The 22,132-nt window shown below is 39.6% G+C and overlaps 2 protein-coding genes across 2 annotated transcripts in view; both read right to left on the bottom strand.

Moving 5' to 3' along the window:
• znf185 (zinc finger protein 185 with LIM domain) overlaps positions 1–11,239 on the bottom strand; it is a 31,645-nt gene extending 20,406 nt beyond the window's left edge. The window contains exons 1-13 of the mRNA XM_041797721.1: positions 11,120–11,239; positions 10,823–10,944; positions 9,893–9,955; positions 9,473–9,590; positions 9,282–9,389; positions 9,157–9,183; positions 8,075–8,140; positions 7,436–7,483; positions 7,275–7,346; positions 7,099–7,179; positions 6,859–6,915; positions 6,631–6,753; positions 2,829–3,779 (exon numbers count right to left, since the gene is read on the bottom strand). Of these exons, the coding sequence (XP_041653655.1) occupies positions 2,829–3,779; positions 6,631–6,753; positions 6,859–6,915; positions 7,099–7,179; positions 7,275–7,346; positions 7,436–7,483; positions 8,075–8,140; positions 9,157–9,183; positions 9,282–9,389; positions 9,473–9,590; positions 9,893–9,902 (1,661 nt within the window). The 5' untranslated portion in view covers positions 9,903–9,955; positions 10,823–10,944; positions 11,120–11,239. The remainder of the gene's footprint in view (positions 1–2,828; positions 3,780–6,630; positions 6,754–6,858; positions 6,916–7,098; positions 7,180–7,274; positions 7,347–7,435; positions 7,484–8,074; positions 8,141–9,156; positions 9,184–9,281; positions 9,390–9,472; positions 9,591–9,892; positions 9,956–10,822; positions 10,945–11,119) is intronic.
• A 3,943-nt stretch (positions 11,240–15,182) lies between these two features.
• nsdhl (NAD(P) dependent steroid dehydrogenase-like) lies at positions 15,183–22,015 on the bottom strand. Its single transcript, XM_041796969.1, has 8 exons — positions 21,946–22,015; positions 21,754–21,807; positions 21,494–21,655; positions 19,264–19,410; positions 19,043–19,171; positions 18,495–18,637; positions 17,049–17,151; positions 15,183–16,883 (listed from the first exon to the last, which is right to left on the bottom strand). Exons 2-8 carry the CDS (start codon positions 21,772–21,774, stop codon positions 16,551–16,553), a joined length of 1,038 nt encoding a protein of 345 aa, XP_041652903.1. The 5' UTR covers positions 21,775–21,807; positions 21,946–22,015; the 3' UTR covers positions 15,183–16,550.
• Positions 22,016–22,132: the final 117 nt, after the last annotated feature.

A 22,132-nucleotide genomic window follows, 5' to 3' on the forward strand; every position in this document is an offset into this window, starting at 1 on the left:
AGATTGTTTTGTCAAAAAAAGCCAAATTATTTAAAAAAAAAAAGGAACTGTAACAGAAAGAAAGTGGAAAAAAAACAACAGTAACAACACAACACAGCTCTTCCCCATCTCTTTAGTATGTTGAGATCAGTTCATCCCTCTGCCAGCAGCATTTAGTTTTTAAGTGGACTTAGTCTGACTGTGAGGAACCTGAGTGTTTTCAGTTCAAAGTGCAAAGATCCTTTTGAGATCAGATCCAGAGTCTCACTAGGGAGACAGTCCAAAAGGGGTTTCCACATAATCAAAAACAGCTGTTCGTTACCACTAAGAGAAGCACCTATCCTCTCATGAGGAAGTACAGAAAAGATCTCTCTGTACCACATTGTAGTAGAAGGTCTATCTTTAATCCATTTCAAAAAAATACATTTTGATGCCAAAAGCAGTCGTTTGTCCAGTAGTTTGAATTTAAGAAAGGGAAGTGACCGATCTTTAGAGGGAAGACCAAGCAAGAAGAGCCCAGGATTTTTTAAATTTTAGTTTTGAAAATTTAGTTATGCAGTTCCAAAACTATGAAATGTATTAACAGTGCCAGAAAAAGTGGATATAGTCCCCCCGTTTCTCTTTCACAATTCAAATACAAAGGAGATAAACTTGGATTCATCTTGTTGCGGATGAATGGTGTTATATGTAACCGATGGAGGATTTTGTATTGAATTTCTCTCAATCTGTTACAGGAGGAGACAGTTTTGTTACAGTCAACAGCCTCTTGCCAGTCGTCCTCTATGTTCTGTTTATTCTCTCTTTATCCCCTCCTTTTTCTTTTTTTCTAAGTTATTGTTATCCCTTTTTTTACTGCCTGTTTTATATTCGCTGCTTGCTAATTGTCAGTGGGTATGTGTAATTGCTTGATACTTTGTTTTGAAAAACTTAATAAAAATACATATATAGTAAAAAGCCAAATTATATAGACCATGATTGATTTATAAAATCAACAAAAAGATAAAACATCAAAGGGGTAAATACTTTTTAAAGGTCCTGTATAGACAATAGGGATGGAAAATATTGGATTTTTGACAATATGTGATATGCCTATATTTCCAAACTCATTTTATACCAACTGTCAGTACTGATATACAAGTTTAGATCAGATATAAAATGTTGGTCCTTAAAACATACCAAGATACAAACTTTGCCCTTGGAGCAAGCTTCAAAACTCTAAGGAATGAAGATGAACATAGAAAAAGACTTCAGCAGATGTAGAATTGTTGTTTTTTCCCTAAAATTCCTCAGACTTATTCATGAATAGGCTCGCCTTTATAGGATGATATTTACAGTCTAAATATGGGTTAAGAATGTCAGCAGATATGAAAATTTATGCCTAAATTGTTAACCAATGTACAGGATTTTGTTGACTTTGGTGCCCCCTGTACACAGAGTGAGATCATTTATATCTTTGCTCTTTAGGTCTCATACATGTGCAGGTTGTGTCTTCTCATCCCGATTTTCTCAAACATCTAAAGTATAATTCACAATAAATTGGCATTGAAAACCCCCCAATAGGTTGTTTTTGCTGTTATTAGCTGTTTGCAGGCATATTAAAGAACTCGCTTGTGTGGGTCACTTTAGAGGCATAAATGTTATCTTAAATCAGTCTCTTTACAATCTGAAAAACCTTCTCACTTGAGCTTTAATGCAAAATAGTAAACCTCCAACAAAAGCCCTGGCTATAACCACTTCAGTCTCTGAAACTACTATGGATTGTAGAATTTGGGATAGGCGCCAATACGAGGCACACCTATAAATATTTTCAAATGAAGGTCATGCATGACAAAGATAGGAAAGATTATAACATCATTTAATCCAGAAGAGTTTTTAACTGAGCACAAAATAAAGACAACAGAAAATTCAATTAGAAATCACTAATTAGATCCATCTTTGAATAACAGACCATGTATGCCATGCTGCTGCATTGTTCATATAACCAATAAAGAGGCCTGTGGTGGCTGTAAACATACCAGAATGTCTGACAGAACAAATATTTTGTTTTCCTAAGTTCAACATTCATTTCCATCTCTTAAGCCAGTTTAGACACTGAATGCATGGGGGCCTCTTGTGACCTGCCTTTATTTGTGAAACCATGTGGCAACGTGATGAGTGAAAAGGACTGTCCTTTCAATAAGGATGGGCCTTAAGTTGAAATTTTAAAGCATTTTGTTATTTTGCTGCTCTGACTTGTTATGTTGGTTACAAAGTTCATAACTTCCCCACATTCCTTTGGTATTGCAACCTTTTAGTCCACATCCATAAGCTTCCAGGAAATGCACTTTAATATGGATGAAATGAGCACGGAGTATGGACAGAAGGCTTTCCCTTTTCTTATCAAACCTAAAGCACAGATGAGCATTTACACACCTGTGTCTCCTGCTCTCTGCCCAGCAGTGCCATAAGCCCCTCCTCTCCCTGCTTGTTGCATCATAGGTGATTTTTTTTTCTTTTTTTTTTTTTTTTACTGTATGTTAAATAATAGCTTCGTCATCACTGATAAAAAATGTGCAGTAGGTGTTTTGCAGCAGAGTTTGTGTTGTACTGGAGCTATTTCTCCAACATACTGTATATGTTTGGCAGTTTCTTTTCATAAAAAGGCACAAGGGTTTATGACTATTACACCAACACTGCTGAGACATTTTCTGCCATAGTTGTTAAATATATATATTCAAGCATAAAAAGAACATTACTGCACTTCAAGTGTGAGTACCAAGATTCTCAGACCCATACTTATTTCAGCACTCAACTTTCCAGAGTTAGAACTATGCCATAAAATGTATCAAAAGGCTTTGCCAAATTCTTACCCTGGTTTTGGAGATGGTTCTGGCTCAGGTTCTGGTTCAGGCTCTGACTTCACTGTGATCTCTGTTACAGCAGACACTTTGACCGGGGAAAGCGGGACAGCTGGAGCAGGCGTAGGAGACAACGGAATAGGTGAAAGTGGGACAGCTGGAGGAGACAATGGCGTAGGTGATTCTGGTGTTGGGGTGAGGTCAACCAGAGAAGTTTCATCTTGGCTTGTAGGTTTTGTATCTCCTGTTTCTGACTCTGTGCTGACAGCTTGAATAAACTGAGGGAGAAGTACAGGGAGAGGTGTGGCCACCTTGGTGCACCCTGGCTTCATGCCTTCAAATGGGTCCTTTTCTGGGACAGAAACTGGAGCGGGGTCCTCATTGGTGGGTGCCGGGACAGGGACATCTTTTTCTACCTCTGCTACGTCCAGCTTTTTAACAGACACTGGAGTGGGGTCTTCCTTAACAAGCTCTAGGGCAGCGACCATCTCTCCCACCTTTGGCCCCACTGGCAAATCAACAGACGCTGGAGTGGGGTCCTCTTCAGCATGCTCGAGGGGGGCCACCAATCCTTCCACCTTTGGCCCAACTGGCAAATTAACGGACACTGGAGCGGGTTCTTCTTCAGCATGCTCCAGGTTGGCCACTATTTCTCCCACCTTTGGCCCCACTGGTAAATCAACGGACAGTGGAGTGGGGTCTTCTTCAGCATGCTCCAGGTTGGCCACTATTTCTCCCACCTTTGGTCTCACTGGCAAATCAACAGACACCGGAGTGGGGTCCTCTTTAGCATGCTCTAGGGCAGCCACTATCTCCTCCACCTTTGGTCTCACTGGCACATCCACAGACACTGGAGCGGGATCTTCTTTGGCCGGCTCTGGAGTGGCGACTTTCTCCTCCACCTTTGGTGCCAGCGGCTTTATAATGGCCACATCAACAGGTGTTTTAACACTGGTGTCAGCTCTGTAGGACACAAAGATAACCAATGAAAATGTAAAAAATGGCACTATGAGGAAATTGATTCATTGATGAAAGTATGCAAGACTCTGTTGTGTTAGGTGACAATATGCTGCCTTTCACCTAGTAACTATTGGACCAGTATTAATTTTGATCTGATGTAATTAATGATTATTGACGTTAATATTATGTTAAATCTGATCTCAGAATAAACATGGCAACCTCCTTTAGAGTCTCTATTTTTGCTTGTTTAATTCCACACATCAGCTAGTTAAACACAGCCTGAGCTCCTCTGGTGTGCCCTCAATTTATGTCCTCCAATAACATGCGTTCTATGGGTAAGTATATTTCTAATTATGGCCATGATGCAGCTGGGTGCATGCAAGAACATAAGGTGAAACAGCAATTCTCAGTCCGAATTCCCCTCTTGCCCCTACAGCCAAGGCCAACCTCTTGTTTTTCGGATTTTTCCTGGCCCTTGAAAACAAAGAGTAGTGGTGAAATTGTCCCCTAAGAAATGGGACGGCCCTTCAACTTCCTGATAAGTCTTTGATAGTTATCAACAGCATGACAACAACACTGTAAATTTGCAATACAAGCAATATTTTGACATGCTTGTCCTGATCAAAAGGACCATAATGCATTGAAACAACATTATATTGCATTATAATGCTTATGGAGTCATCACTGTTGCAAAACTCGAGAGCCCGTTCAAACATTTTGAGAGCACGACTCATACATTTTTTTTTCAAACTTTTCTGCTTGGCTTAAAATTTCTAGGTGCTTGCTTAAATTTCCTGCACTCCTGTTCAAACTATTCTCCCCTCATTCAGGTTGTTTCTGCTTGTTTGACAAACCGCCACTCTGATTTTTACTCACAATGTTATCTGCCCATGCTTCGTGTGCATGCAAAAAACTTTCTCTGTAGACATACAAAACTTTCTTCGTGAATGCTCCAAATTTCTCTGTGCATGTAAGAATCTTTCTTTGCACACATACAAAACATTCCCTGTGCATGCTCGAAACTTTCTCTGTGCATGCTTAAAACTTACTCTGCATGCCTTACACTTTCGCTGTACACTTCAGGAACTCTCTCTGTGTATGCTCAAAACTCTGCATATACTAGAAATGTTCTCTGTGCACGTATAAAACTCACTCAATTCATGCTTGAGACTTTTTCTGTGCATGATCGGAACTTTCTCTGTACACATAAGAAACTCAGTGGTTGCTAGAAACATTCTCTGTGCAAGTGCAAAACTCACTCAATTCATGCTGAAAATTTTCTCTTGTCATGCTCAGAAATTTCTTTGTGCATGTACAAAACTCTGTGCATGCTTGAAACTTTCTCTGTATCAAACTCTGGATGCTTGAACCTTTCTCTGTACTCGTACAAAACTTTTCCCAGTGCATGCTGAAACCCTCTCTGTACACGTACGAAAATTTCTCTGTGTACCCTTGAAACTTTCTTTGTACATGTACAAAACTCTCTCTGTGCATGCTCAAAACTTTCTTTGTACACATATGAAGCTCTGTACGCTTGAAACGTTCTCTGTGCATGCTCGAAACTTCATTAATTCATACTAAAAACTTTCTCTGCACACCTACAAAGCTTTCTCTGTGCATGCTTGAAACTTTGTCTTCCCTGCTTTAATTTCTGCTCTCTGTTGTGAATGTTGTGTTTTGACAGACTGTCCCACAGTGGAGAAATATCATGGATTTTGAATGTCCGACGAGAACTAAATTACATTTTAGTCTAATTTTTGTCATGTTGAAGCAAACTAAACTTAATTTCATCAGTTTTAGTCAATCAAAACCAATTTTTAGCTAGTCTTTCGCTTGGAAAAACGGTAGTCAATGAACATTTTTTAGACATAGTTTTAGTCGACAAAATTAACACTGCCAAAAACAAGTAGAAGCAGCCTTAATTATGGTACAATGGTTTCAGGCCCGGAAATGTTAGCAAGCAACTAAAGATTTGAGAACAAGCAGACATTTTGAACACAAAGGCAAGTTTTGATGCAAAGTTTGAAGAGAATTCTAAGCCAAAAATCAAAAAGTCATGCTTTCAAAACGTTAAAATGCACTCTTGAGTTTTGCGACAATAACAAATCCATAAAGGCTGTAGGAATTTTCAAAACACCCATGATTTGCAAAGTTCTGGAAGATTTCCTTTAGACATTTGGCGTGCATGTCCAGATAATCTTCACTTGAAGGGCCATGCTGTTTTGTTTTTTTGGTCTTTCTATGCCTTTATTGACAGAGGAGAAGAGAGGATGGAGTCAGTAACAGGGAAGAAACAGTGGGAATTGACGTGCAGAACTGAACCCAGGGAACCTGCATATATTGGGCACAACCTAAATGCTAGGTCATCTGTGCCCCTTGAAGGGCCATGTAGCCCTAGCATTTCATCCTACCCTCCATTCTAATAAGAATTGGACACCATCACTTTATACCAGGGGTTCTCAATCTTTTCAGCCCATAGACCCCCAATCTAAGATGCTAGAGACCAGGGACCCCCACTGTACCTGAAGGTGGTCTGGGCAAAGTTGAACACAGCCATGCACTTTCAGGAATAGTCATGGCAGACTGAAATTTTAAGAATTTTTTCAACATTACTTTGATTAGAATGTAAGTCTTGCACAATGACCATTTTTGAAATTACATTTAACTTAATTTATTCATTTTTTTAAAGGGTAAAATATACCATTTGAAACCCCCCAGGTTGAGAACCACTGCACGATACATGAACACAAAATGTAGAGGTAGGAACGTTTCTTAAAGACCAGTTTTAGTTGAACTAATTCATGATTTAACTTTTTATAACTACATGTAGTTCTACTGATTGTGCAGGACTTACGTTTTCCGTGGTTTAGGCTGAGGAGCGGTGGCGACAGATGTTGTGGGGGCGACAGGGGAGCGAGGTGTAGAGCTGGCAGGTGCTGGAGTTGCAGCACTCTCATCATCATCTGTAATCTCCACCCTGAACATTTGTAGGCAAGCATGGAGAACATCTGATCATACAAGTTCACTCTCTGGCTTTTCTTTTTGCTTTAGTCTCAGAGAAACTAGAGATTTTTTTTTTTACCTTTTAGCAACAAAAGCCACAGTGTTGTTGACAGGTGGGGAGTCCTCTGCTTTAGACCTGTGATTTTTAACACATTACTTTAATGAAAATTTCCATGTTCACTCACTCGGTACAAACATAAGAAAAGGAAAGAACAACTTTTCAGTGAGTTTCAAAACATGTAACTACCTTCTTTTATGATTGAAGAATTTCAGAAAGTATTAAGATAAGCATTAATAGAGCAACATAAGACACACATACTCATATTTCTTTGCTGCAGAAAGCACATAGGAGCGTTGCCGGGCAGCAGATTTCCTCAGAACATTGCTGGCTGCCTCCGTCCTGCAAAAAATGAATCATAATGATGTGAATGTTATCTCTTTTTTGGGTACATGAGTTCAGATTGGATGGTGTTCTCCTTGTAAGGAGAGTCTTACCGTTTCTCCTGCTCCTCGGGGCTAAGCGTGTTCTCCTGCTTTTCCAAAGAGGGCTTCACAGTGTAGGGGGCTCTAAAGAAACAGAGGCAGGAAAAGACATGGCATTAAAATTGCATTGTTTTACCAGCCATTTAATGCAAATCAGGTCCGTGGGTGCTCACATTTTCTTGTAGGTCTCTGAAGGTTTTTTGGTGAATTGTGTTGTCCCGCTGTAGTAAGAAAAAGACAGCATTAATATGGAAACAAAAGAAGTCAATCAGAAGTAATGAGGTATAAACTCAACAGTCACTTAGTTACTCTGATGATTATTCATCAGTCACAGCATGGCAGAAAGTAGCTTTAATTTAAAAAGCACCTTAGTCCTGCTTCATCTGAAATGTCCTGCGTTGTCTCCTCCTGCTTTACTGTATTTCAAATACTGAAAGAGAGCTCGCTGAGGTAAAAGGCTCACCTCATAGGCACATTACACCAGTCAACTACCTTAAATACTCCTATCTGTCCACATCCTTTCATGATTAATAATTCTGATCATGTCTAGTCAGCATCCTTGCACCCTTTGCACATCTTGCAACTATACTATCAATACGCAAAGATTTGTATATACCAGAAAAAATACCTACAGGAGCTTGTACATATTATATACTAATTTTCCGACTTGTTCAGTTATATTTAGTGTTTGTATTTAATGTTTAATTCCTGTACACTGACAGCAAAGCTAACCAGAGTGAAAGTCCTTGTTGCATATACTTGGCAAATAAAGCTGATTCGGATTCTGGTATTTAAGTGAGAGAAGCTCTTACCTTGGGCCGTTAACCAATAATGGCTTTTTGGGTGGATCGGGCTTGTCTACTTTAGTGAAAACACCTCTGAAAGAAACAACAAAAAGTGTTAAAATACATGTTATTCCCTATTGTCACTAGAGATGTAATGATTGTAAAATCAGGGCTGATGCCAATATCAGTGCCAAAAACTGATTCTGATGTTGCACATCTTTTGGTGTAACACTCCCACGTTGCCATTGTTTTCTTTCATGCTTGACCAAAACAGATCAGAGTTTGTCCAACAGGTCATATCTTCTGCCTGATAAAAATGTCTTCTCTAGACCAGCAGTTAGGTGTGCTTAATGTATGCATTAAATTGATACAATATGATGGATAAAAATCTCTAACCAGTACACTTCCGAATTATTTGCCAATGACTGATATTTGTCAAAAGAGCCAATATTGGCCAATACATCTGCACATTTCTGACTGTTACCTATGGTCCAGTGTTAATTTTGGCAGCTATTTTTAAATGTTTTTTTATCTTACTTTTAGTCTTTAAGTCAAATGCATTTTAGTTTTAGACACATTTTAGTCATTTCTATCCTTTTTAGTTTTAGTCTAGTTTTAGTCAACAAAACCTCAAAACATTTTAGTCTAGTTTAAGTCCATAAAAAGTCCTGACATTTTAGTATTTACTTTTAGTCCAAGCACTTATTTTCTTGCCTAAATCTGGTACCAAGTCATGATAGTGTGTTCTATGCACTCTGCTAAACCTGGGATCCCTGCTTTCTACAGCTGAGAGGCAGAATGGCTATAGATGCATTGTTTTTAGACAGATTTACCCACAGTAGAGAAATATCACAGCTTTTGAATGTCCAACGAAAACTGCATTACATTTTAGTCTAGTTTTAGTCATCTTGATGAAAACTAAACTTAGTTTTTGTCAGTTTTAATCATCACAGATCTATTTCTGTTATTCTAGTTTTTGTCATGGAAAAAAGGCTGTCGACGAACATTTTTAGTCATAGTTTTAGTTGACAAAATAAACACTGCTATGGTCCAAATACAAAAATGCCTCATATAGCTTCACATTAAGTGATGAAATTTGCCAGTCTTACCTGAACATGTATCCTGATGTTGGTGCTCTGAGGGCAAAACAGAGACTCGTTATCAGCATGATCATGTAGACTGGCAGATTTCCAAGCACTAATAAATAACTGTGACATTAGAAACATGTGTTTACTTTTGGGGCTCGGAGTTTGTAGGTGGTGGGGTGGGTTTTGTTGGTGATGAAACTGGACTTGTCTCAGTAGGAACTCCATTGGCACGGCCGGCCCTTACTTCTGCTAGCCTGTATGCAAACACAGAAACCCATTTTCATCCATTCAAGTGGCTGAATCAATCAGTTAATATAGGAATGAAAGCATGTCTTACCATGGTTTCTCCTCTGTTTTTTCTTCCTCAGGTTCACCACGGCGCTGCAGCCAGCTGCAATCCCCCTTCAGTTTGGTGCGCACTTTGGTGCTACGAATCACATCTGCTTTGTCTCCCTCTGAGACACAAGCACATTCGTTCACACAACATCTGGGATTTAATACACACTGCAGGCTGTGTTTTAATGATATCTTTAATCACCATCTGCTTGATTGCACCCATAATGCTCAGCCCCGTTTGGGCTGATGGACACCACATAATCAACCAGTTGTATTTTGCATTAAAATAGGGACAGTGTCACAGGATCAGAATTTACAGACTCATCAGTCTGGTGTAGGGACACGCCCTTAAATGCCCTCTGCTTTCATTGAAGGGAAACACGTCATCCCACATTCAAGTCTGATCAGTCAGTATGCTTACCTTTCGACATGCTTCTTCTAGAAGTTTCTCTCCTGTCTTTGCTCTGTTTTCTTTACAGTCCACCTGAAAAGACAAAAAAAAACACTGAAACAACACAGAGGCAGACATTGTGGTAAGGAAGCAGTTTTCTGCAATTTATAAAAACACTGTCAGTTTTAAAATGGGCCTTCCTACGCCAGGTTCCTTCCCAATGAGGAGCATGTGCCTTGTAAAGAATTCCTTAGTCTCATTCTTTAGACATGTAGATGATCCTGTCCTACCACTTTCCAAAAAATACTGCTGTTGCCTAAATATGAATGGACATCCACGTATACAACCATTTGTGTTTTGTCAGAAACTATGAGACATATGAATGGACATAGTGTTTTTTTTCTCAAATATTCAGATCAGCATACCCTGAAGTTATTAACAGTGAAAATCAAACGACTCAAAGGCAAATCCACTTAATTTAACAATAATAAAACCAGGTCAAGTGCTCCTTCTTCTGAATGTAGGCGTGGACCATGGCTTATGCAAAAACTGTGGAGTACTGCCAAACTCAAAATGCAAATTTAACTGCTAAAACTCCCAGTTCACTTTCTCTAAAACATTGCCGTAATTTCTCTTGAAGAATGTGTCCTCCATATTAGTGAAAGAGCAAACACAGAGGGCTCAGAAGGCATATTTATCCAAGGTTTACCTCCTGCCCACACAAGATAAATGATTGATGAAGAGCAATAACAGTTAAAGCAAGCATGGAGCAGGACAGACAACTCTCATGTTATGGAAACACAGAGAAATGAGAGGGCAAACACAGATAATCACAAGTTAACTCTGTAAACACTTTATGGAGCATTATTGATAAAATTCTCATCTTACACCTCCTTATTTTAGAAGCTCTAAATACGAAATCTAAGCAGATAACTTGTTCAATCCTGCCTGAGTACATACCTGCTTCCTCCTTAGTCCAGCAGAACAATGTGCGCCCAGGCTCAGCTGAGAGTCTGTGATAGTGTCCTTCTTTGTGTGGCTGGCGTGAGCAGAGGGAAAGTCCTTCTCTGTCTGACAGGTGTCTGAGGCAGAGAGCAGGTACGGGCGTGAGCTCTAACTAGCCCAGCCAGTCGTTGAGAGTGCATGTGGGGTGGAGCCCAGTGTATTTTTCTATGTGCGTACGTTCGTGTATGGTAGAGGTATTTAAGATTTTTGTTTACTACATGTAAATCGATGATTTGTTCAGCAATCACATACCTGTTGAACAGGTGGCAGTCAATCCTGAGAAGGAGCAAGGCAGAGGGAGGAGGGAGAAGAAGAGAGCAAAGTGTAATGAAGTGACTCGCAGCATGGACTCCTGTGGGAACACTGCTGTCATGATCACTGAGAAAGAAAACCCAGGGAGCAAGCACACACATCATTAAAACAAGAGCAAATACACAACTGAGCACAGCTAACAAACAGAAACAACAGTTAAAACATCACATGAGCAAGAAATTATAAAGTATAAGAAAAGAAAATATATTTAAAACACTAACACTTCACTTTCATGGATGATCTCTTGTTTTAAACCAACAACAGGAAAAATAAACAGGAAACTGATGATCTTTACTAGGCCTTTATATGGGAACATCTGAAGTACATAATTCCTTGAGGATCAAAATAATTTTTAAAAGTCTGGTTAAAATGTACAATCAGCCTAGAGTAATCTTTGAAAGTATTTACACTGTGGAAGGCAAAAAAGGCAAATGGCAGTCTTTTAATTAATAAAGTTAAAGACAAAAAAAGGGTTTTACTCCCAACAAACAATGATCAAAAGCATTTTTTGAAAAGCCTAAAGTGGCTAGTGTCTTTACACAATCCCACACATTCTATACATGCATTCACAAAGCCTTTACAAATCAAAAAAGGGTGTGAAAGATTTCACAACATGCATTAGAAAGGTTGGGGGAGAGGAGGAAGAGGAAATTAACAAGTCTGAAACCAAAGTTTCACTCTGTTGAGCAGAAGTGTAAACTCTGAGGACTATTATCTGCTCCAATCCCTCTCTCTTCCCCTGCATGAGAAACCAGTCAGACGGCCTTGCCCATTGGCTCTGACTCTAGCTCTGAATCATTAGGGTGCTGCTGGCGCAGAATTAAAACGAGAATGTTAAGTATCTGAACTTAACCCCCACCTTGGCGTCACCACACCAAGACATGGAATGACAAAAATGTGTCACCTAGAAATGACAAACCTCTGTAGCTGCTAATTTATACATTAAACATGCATAGCACAAAAACTAGGTGTCCTTACCTGAATCTTGGTCTCTTTATAATGTAGCCACTGCATTTTTAAATGCTTCTTTTGTATCTTGTCTCTTTATGATGAAGCTCTTGTACATTTTATCTTAGATCATGTAAGGTTCAGTGGTCCTGTTATCTATTGTTTGGCCTCAGCACCTGGAACTGATTGATTTAAAGATGTTTTTATCTTATATATTAGATGGCTGTTAACACATATCAATGCAGTTTATGTACTTTGTGCTGTCAGTAGGGGTGAAAAGTGGCTGATTACATTTTCTCAAAGTACTGTAGTATTATGTAGTATTATGTAGTAGAGTAGTATTTTTTGGTAACTTTTGAGTGCATTCTGTAACCAGTACTTTTACTTCTACTTAAGTAAGTTTTAGCTGGACTAACTGCACTTTTACTTGAGTTCTATACTGTTGTGCTTTTTCCACCTCTGTTGACTACACGGTAGCACATAGAGAGAATGAATCCACATCACATCCCAAAACAGCAAAAACTGGGATGTTGATATCTCAGCGTTAAACATTTTGAAGTTGATTTTGACCCCCAAAAGTGTAATTGAAGTTAATTGAGAGTGTAAAGGGTCATCTGATCTGAACTCTGCCAACTGCGATTTCAAATCTTGGGGGATGTGTGGGAGAGGTCCCCATCATGCCCTTGGGCAGTGTTTAGATGTGTTTTAGATGTGTTTAGATGTTTCCTGTTGTACAGTGTTGCTCATGTGTCTGGTATATTGTTGTTGTTTGTGATATGAGACACATTTGCACCATGAGTGAAGTTATCCACTGGGTTTGACCTTCTACCTGTGACTTTGGGTGCTCCTTACCTGCAATTTCCAGATAGGACGACTGCGCCGTGCACCGGAGCGCCGTGGGTTTGGTCTGACAGAAGGAGAGCGACCTTCCCCACTGGAAGCGAGTCAAAAGTGCTGTGCCGCGGCGCGCAGCCCTGATCAGCGGGCAGAAATCATGAGGGAACCGCGAGTTTACGCAGGAATAGTATGTCAACAGCAGACGATTTTACCTTTTGGTGTTAATTTATCATCCTTTTTGGGTACAAATCCATGATATTATTGCTTCCGCCATTGGGTGAGTACATTAGGAAGTTAAAAGGTTAATTTGCTTGAAGGATCTGTGGTTTTATGTAAAATTCTTTGACTGAATGTCCTCAAAAGTTAACTTTTCCTTGTCAGTGGTGCTGTTATAGCTCTGTGACCCACTGACCTCTCGGGGACCCTTTGCTCTCACTGCAGGATGAGACGTAATGTTTCAAGTGATGATTTGTGACCCAGAGTCTGTGCGCTGTGTTGTATTTTAAAAGAACCGGAAATTCTACACTTGTGACTTCCTTTTTGGTGCTTTCTGATCGATGGGTATTGACGTGATTTTGGCAGCGGCTGGCACTGAAAATAGACCTGCAGCGTATCTTGAACAAAGTGGAGCGAAGTGGCGCTCCAGGAAGGCGCCGCTGCCGGTCTGGCGCGCCGGCTGTGGAAATGCTCTGATAGATTAGAGAGGGAACGATTTGCTCCGCAGTATGATTTGCCAGCAGATTGTGGCGTGGTCGCTTTATGTGGAAATTGGAGGTTAAGGTTGCATAGAGCATATTCTTTATCAGTATGCATTACCCTACCACAGATTTTTAAGAGTTACTACAGCCGTGTCATATTGTAAAATATTTAACACTTTCAAAAATGTATTTAAACTATGTGTAATGTGGAATATAGACATTTCTAAAGTGTAAAATAACTCTCTGAGTTTTAATTTGCTGTGTATTTTACTTTATTATAGAGGTTTGACTTAACCTGAACAACCTGGTTTGAGATCTGTTCTCTTGTTGTTCTAATAAGGGAAGATCATATTTTTTTTTTAAAACTCCTCAGAAGCTTCACAGTACTTAAAGTAAACTTTAAATTGAATACTTTTTACTTTTACTTGAGTAGATTTAAAGATCAGTACTTTGCTTTTTCTTAAGTAAATTTCAACCAGAGAAACCTGAGTACAATAGTCATATCCGTTTTCCACCGTTTTCCACCTCCAGTCTTTGCAGTGTGGGTGTTTATTTATGATGACTACAAATGGAATATAGCAACTCCCTTAGTTTTTTTCTTTCCATGTATGAATGATCAATGTTAATTCAAACTGTCCCTTGATGAAAAAAAATTAAATTCTCCATTTTATCAAATTTTTATTTCTGTTATTATTTTTATTATTATACAGGCTGAAAGGACTAAACAATAAACCACCATGAGCATAGAACTGGGCTTCCTTGAACTAAAGTCCCAGATGTGAGGAAAAACTGTCTTTAAGACGCAGAAACCTTAAGCAGAACCAGACTTGTGTTGAACAGCCATCTGCTGAAACTGTGATGAGGTTAAAGGGAGAGGGAGATGTAGAAAGAAACAATGACAGAATGACAAATGGAAAAGTGGAAACAGACGTAATGTGATTCTTTGGTGTACTGCCCATCCCATTCTGTATCTGAATGACATGCCTTGAATAGTATTTTAGTGGTTTGACAAACTAGTACAAATGCATACCATGCTTTGAGTAGTTGGCTGTTTATTCATTCCTCATTGGTTCCTTAGCAACCATTACAGGTTTTCCTCATTACCTAAGAGTCACGTCTTGGTTAACCTCTCATTTGTTCATTTGTTTCTTACAATGTTATTGATAATTTAACTAATGTTTAAGTACTTGGTTCCTCTTTTGTGTCTCATTTGATCTCTCCCATCAATGCCAGTTTTTCCCCACTAAATAATTCATGGAAATGTATGGCCTAGTTACTAAGGAACGAATTACAAGTAAACCATTACTTTATGATAAACAACAGATGAATTGATTGTTCGTCAAAAAAAAAAAAAAAAAAAAAAAAGCCACCTGGGAGTGAAGAAATAAACATTTACAGCACACTCTGCTGAATGGCTGCAGTATAGGAAGGAAAATAAAACCCTCCTTCATGTTTACATCTGGGACATGGGCCACACAAAGTTTAAATGCATGTTCAGCAAATTTTTCTCATGATTAATGTCCAAGTGTCCACGAGTGTTATTTTAATCAGTTATTTGATGAAAAAAAAAAAGAGCAGATGTAACGTGACGATCAACAGCTTTGTCGATGATATGAGGGTATTTTGGCTTTACTCTTCCAAAACAGAATGAGACAGAAACATGTTGTCTACATGAATATACAGTAAGTGGTCAGAATAGGACGGGTCAGTTTTAGCCACCAAAAACAGTTCCCATGTACAGTAAGCATAGTCTAGTGGCCAGACTTGCCAAAATTGTACTCTACCAGTGATCATCAACCAGTGGCCCATGGGCTATAAATAAGATGATTAAATTCAGCCTATAATTTAAGGGCATCTTTGGCTTTATGTCCATACAGCTATTATATCAACCCCAAAAATGATCAATATTGACACAGTTCAATCAGGAATGACTGATGTTTGACCCATTTCTACAGAACCCCCTTCCCCCCTGACAGCCATTATTAGTAGTTATGATACTGATAAACACATACTTATCAGCCAAGTCCTGTTTTTTGTTTTGTTTTTGTTAACCTGCCATTTCAGGCTTCTAGGGGGGTGCAGTTCTCTCTGCCTGAGATTTAAAAGAAAGTAGCCATTTCCTGCATATGTGTCTCACCAATCAGGACAGAGCTAAATTTCAAACACTTCCTTGTGGCTTGCTGTGCTATAGGAGGGTAGGGCCTTATGCCATTGTTTATGCCTAGAAATTGAAGGAAATTCAAATACCAACACAATATGTTAATTAGATCAAGATACTTGTTTAATTTGGTTCATTTGAAAGACTGGCCCCCACAGCGTCTGCCAAATCAAAATCTTGCCCTTGTACGAATTTGGTTGATGACCCCTGCTCTGTACCATGGGAAAAATATTCTGCCTTTGACTGCTACTTCCACTCGCTGGAAGCTTCTCAATTAAATTAAGAAACATGGATGCTGCACCCCATATGAGTAAAAGAGATTTAAACCAATGAGTTTATGGAAGTAGATCTGCCGGTGGTATGTTAAAAAAAAAGCGCAGAATAGCCTTTCTTTGCAGATTGCATTAAGGTGTGCAGCACATAGATTAAACACACAAGAATGGTAGAGAAATATTTGTACATGTTTGTAGTTTTCACAGAGTCAGATCAGAATATTTCAGTACTTTCACCAAGTGCTTAACATCCTCTACATTAACGGACTGTAGTGTGTTGACGTAAAGAAATATGGCATGCTGCCATCTGCTGGTTAAAAAAGTGCATAACTGTTGAAAAGGCACAAAAACAAAATACAATGTGGCGATTCAGTAAAGTCATTTGTTCCCTCATTTCAAATTGTCCATTCAGTTTGACATGATCATCCTGCACTGATGCCCACAGTCTTTGCCTCCAGTCAAGCCCCCTGTCTGAGATGGGGGTAGCTCTCCACTGTGCGTGCGATCCCTTCCTTCAGACTGACTACTGGTTGGTAGCCCAGATCTTGCTTGGCGCAGTCACAGCTATAGTAGTGGTGGGTTCCAGCCAGGGCCACTCTCATGGGTGTAAAAGTGGGTTTGAAGGACACTAAAGGTCGCAGGATCAGAGCGAGCAGCCAGAGTAGCAGGGCTATTCCATACACAAGATAGTAGGGGAGGTGGTAACGGGGAGCAGCATATCCGAGACCAACCAACACCTCTGACATGAAGTCCCAGAATCTGACTGGCTCGTCATTTGTAATGTGGTAGGGCTGCAAATGATAAAAGATTCAAATAATACAAACATGAAATTAAGTGGTCAAAACCAAAACTTGTGACACTGATATAGACCACTGTTCATACAAAATTAAACAGACAGAACCTTTATATCACCAAAACGTTTAGTCAGTGTTGAATTTGATTTCATTCTCACTTACCCTTCCACAAATTGGGGAGTCCGGTCTGAGGCGTTCAGCTGCTAGGATGTGCCCATGAACCACATTCTCAACAAAGGTGAAATCTACCAGATTGGTCCCATCACTAGTGGAAACAAGGACTGAATTAAATGAAGTCTGCTCCAGGCACAGGAACACATACATGGTATGACGAAGTAGTGCTATAAAAACATTACTAAGTAGCAGAAAAATGAAACCGTGTGATTTTTTCAACGCTGCGTAGAACTTAGAGCAGCCCAAAATTGCAGCCCATCCTACCTCAGTCCATTCTCTAGTAGCCCCAATGGTTTGTCCCATTAACTGGATTTATGGGCCTCAGTTTGATTCAAAAACGGTACTTTTTAATAATGTGGCTACAATTCTGAGATGTTTTGAAGACAGAAATTTACTCAGATGAGTTCTTAATGAGTGCAACACAAAAGCATGCATTACCAAATTTGCCTGTTTATTTATGATAATAGAGCAGTGAGGGTGAGGAGCAGGCGTGCAGACATCCCTATACACTGAACATGCACAGCTATTTGGAGGACATCAGTCTGACTACAGTCTACACTGCTCTTCACTCCATTAATAAACCAAGTTGCATCAGAGCAGATGATTAATTAAAATATTTGCTTTTTTTCCCTCTTCCCATGTGTAATTACACATTGGCTCCCTCATACACCCTTCACTGCACTATTTCAGTGTGGTCAGGGAGTGGAGCACACTAGCAGCGCCACTTTTTAACAGCTTTTCATTCTCATGATAAAATCATATGTTCAAAGAAAACAGTGGTGTAATGTTAAGTTAAGAAGCCACTTAGAGTGTAGAGTTTAAGCAGTGGGTCTGCACCGAGGGAAGTTGTTCTGAAGTTAATGCAAAGAAAACAGACAAAATTTAAAAATCCAATGTAAAAATAATTATTATGTGTACAAATTGTTTAACAATTTTGCTATGACTGACAGGACACTGACCATACTCAAGCTCCACCCAGCCTGAGCCCTAAGGGACAGGCAGGGAACCTGGCCCAACCTGGCTTTGGGCTAAGGGCCACGCCAAGCCTGTCTTAGGCTGGGCCGGTAAATCTAGCTGCTAATGCAGCATACATCTAGCCCAATGTTGTTTTACAGCTTTAGTATGTGCACAGCCAAATATCCTCACTTCCATGCTCATGCCAGTCTCTCCTTAAAGGGGCCACACTGACCATCATCTCCTGTGAAGAACCCACTTAAAATATAAAAATTTAAAGCTTAGGGGAGCAAATCATTAATTTTTCTAAAGCACTTCAGTTAGTTTCCCTTTTCTGCAGTTGTCTTAGTCAGACTTTGTCTTTATTAATTAATTAGCAGTGGGCAGTGCTGAGACAAGGGTAATTTATAATATTTATTTCAGTAAAAAGTGAAATAGGCATCACTGAAATAAATCAGTCTGTAACCCCCTGTGGCTCACCCAATGATGAACTTCATTTTCCCCCTGCGAGCTGTGTCCACCAGGATAGGAACCAGCTGTGGGTCCCGAGGGCCAAAGATGCCATGAGGCCGGATTGCAACTGTGAGGAAACCTTTCTCTTTGTCACAGGCCTCAAGGACCAGCTGAAACACGAGGAAAAGAAAATATTTTAGTCTGGGTATCACAGGACAGAAATTCTGACAGAAAGAGCTCTCATTGTTTTCTCTCTTTTCTCCCTTGAAGGCATGGCTGATGTGTGGAGGACAAGTGATAGAGGGAGTCCAGACAAGACATGCCAACTAGTGCTGCTGATGCTGGTGACATTAAATTAGAGACTGGTTCCATTTAAAAAAAACCCAAACCCTCATCACGGCATGTCACAGGCAAAGGCACATGGTACCTCAGAATTACAGCTAAGCTTAATGTTAAGCTGACTTAGGTTTAAGGAAAGTACCAGGTGAATATAAATGCTCAACAGAGATATTAAAAGGGGTCTTATTTCTAAGTAACACTGAAAATGAAGAAACTTGAATACATCATACTCCTACCTTCTCTTGCTCAATCTTGGTCTCTGTGTAATAGTCGATGGGCTTCGTGGCGTATGGCAGATCCTCTCTCCCGTTCTTAATGTCAGTCCCTTCAAACACCACACTGGCACTACTCGTCAGGACCAATTTCTGACAACGTCGGGCACATAAACTATTTTAATGGGATATTGTAGCCATAAATTAACAAAAGAACCCTGTCCCTCTTCCCCTGACTGCCTCACCTGAACTCCAGCCTCGATGCAGGCCTGAATGACGATGCGTGTGCCCTGAATATTGACCCTCTCAAACAGCCCACGGTCATCACTGGCAGGGGCTGGGGAGGCACAGTGGAAGACCAAGGACACATCCTTCAAAGCTGGCAGCAGAGCCTGGGGCAGAACGTGATGGACAGCTTAAAGCTAAGCGGATGCATCAGAAGAGTCACTGGTCCAGGCTGATAATATTTCATAAAAGCAGGTCTAAGATGTTTGAGAGCAGACGACAAGCCATCCGACTTCATGTCTATAAAAAAATAACCATTCGACGATTTTCCTTCACAGCTCAAATAACTGTTACTACAGAGTTTAAATTAAGTCCTTTCAATGACTGATAATACTTTATTAAGGCATTAATGTCACCGTCTGTAATTGGTTAACATTACAGTATTTTACCTTATCAAAAATTTTGATTATGTGGTTTTAGGCTGTAAGATTACATCTCATATGATCTAATACAACTCTTTCATTAATTCTACTTTATTATGCTTCTTCCTTTTTGTTGACATAATCGGAAAGGTAAGGATTCTAGTTTATGTTTACCAGTGAGGTCATGGTGGGCGGTAGTGAACTGGCATGCTAGATTGAAAGATGTGCTAAATGTTTTGCCATTTTCGTAAGGATAACTTAGGGGAAGAAAATATTCCAGTGTATCCCTTCAAGGAAAAAAAATAAATAAGGAAATATGAAAATAAGAAAACTGTGTACAGTATCCACTCAATACATGCAGCAAAGTCAGGGTTCCTGCATGCTTAAAAAATCAAAATAAAGACATGGAGACATTTTTAAGATTTGAACTGAGAAAAATTAATACCACTTTTTGCACGGTTAATGGTCAATAATTGAAGAGATTAGTTGCTTGGTACACCAGATCAGGACTGAATTTTTTGATTACAAAATTTTAAATTTTATATAGGGTAAAATATTTATTTTTTGTTCATAAATGCTGAAATATGATGATTTTAGGCACATTTAATTCCTCTATTCTATCAATATGTTGATTTATTATAACACATTTTTGAAGGTGTGCTAGGCTAGTTCTGGACAATTTAACTATTAAAATGCAGGATAATACTTTTTGTTAGAGAAGACCTGTCAAAATAAGGATGGGCTGCAAGGATTTTAGAGGGTAACTCGGCAGCCCAGATGTTATAGATCTAGACTAGGGTTTTACAACAGCACAGAGTTTATTAAATCACAGTGAATCAGAGAAAATCAGAGAGAAGACTGGAGTACTCTCCAAGGAAATTTTGAACATCCAACACTGAATTTCCTGAATTAGGGAGAATATTCATGCAACACCTGTCTTACACACACACATCTTAGTCTATGTGTCTTCTAAAATGTAAGGCCTCTTTCTGATAAAAATCTGACTTTACAGACCTTTTATGGCCTTAATTTTTAAAAGTGCATTTTAAGAGTATTCAGGACTTTTCAGGGATCTGCAGGAACACTGTAAAATAAACTTGTATGAACAACATATCATAGAAAATTGAACACAGCTACTACAAAGTGGGTTTGAAAAGATGTTGGGCCAAGTCTTAAAGAATTCAAGAGTGTTCAGAATTTGTTATGAAAGTCTGACTGCCAGTTGCAGGTGGTGTTACCATGCTGCAAAGGTGAGCAGGATTACATCCAAAATTAATTTCAATATCAAGCTGTGTATTTTGAATTAAAATAAGTATCAACGAGGGCATTAAAAGCTATATTGGTTTCCATTTGCCAAAAAGGTCAGTGAGGAGGAGCCCTGGCCTCAATAGCAAGGTCCAAGCCTCTGAAAAACCTAAATGTCTTCATATCAAGCAAACTATAGCTAGGTGGATCCCTATAGACATATCAAAACAATGACTTGGTGGATTGCTGTATAGTAAAATGGCATTGTGGTTATTTAAAATGTTTTATTTGTGGCAGAAGAAGGGGTATCACACAAATTGTGCATGCATTTGTTTCTCTTTGCAAGTGACACATGTCCTAGACACAGGTTAAATATGTGGCAAGTTTCACTTATGGTGCTCTTCTAAAAGATGATGAGCCAGTACTGTTGGCTTTCAATGTTTTCTGAAAGATGCCTCAACATATTTATTCTCAAGCTGTGACTGCTTTGAGCTACATGGTGAATGTTCTCGTTGGTCTCTTGTGTCTCCACATTACTAAACCGCTCCTGTTCTCGAGCCCCTGGTCCAGAGACAAGTCTCACCTGTTTGTCGCAGAGGTCTCCCTGGTGGAAGGAGACCCCTGGCAGCTCGTAGCTCTGACGTATGTCAAACACGGACACAGAGCAACCTCGCTCCAGAAGCTTCTCCACCAGGTGTCTGCCCAGGAAACCTGACCCTCCGATGACTGCACACCGTTTACTACTCTGTATGACAGGAACACATTCATTTGCCAAAACACTTCGAAAAATTGGGCAGCATGAAAGTTTCACGTTAAATGCACCACAGAAACATATGAACTCACCGGGCGGACTCGCGTGGCCATAATGAGTGTAAAGTGACAAACAGGTTGGACAAACTATTAGAAAGAGACACAAGCACTTTGGTGAAAACGTCTTCCTCAAAGATATAAACTATGTAATGTAAATTATACAAAACGTTTGCATCAGTAAGTCAAAGCATTAGCCGACGAAGTAATAAATGCAGCACTGTTTACCTGTAGTCAGTTGGTAAAACTAAACCGCGTACGAACCACCGGTGAGCTGACGAGAAAGGTTCTGTGATTGGCCAAGCCAAAGCTGAACGGGAAGATGACGCTAGGGGACAGCCAATGACGTGAAAGCTACGTCAAAGAACGCCATAGTTTTAGCCAATTGGTGAAGGTAATGGGGTTTCATCCGCCT

This window comes from Cheilinus undulatus, linkage group 10 (assembly GCF_018320785.1).
Source record: "Cheilinus undulatus linkage group 10, ASM1832078v1, whole genome shotgun sequence".
NCBI classification, from domain to species: Eukaryota; Metazoa; Chordata; class Actinopteri; order Labriformes; family Labridae; genus Cheilinus; species Cheilinus undulatus.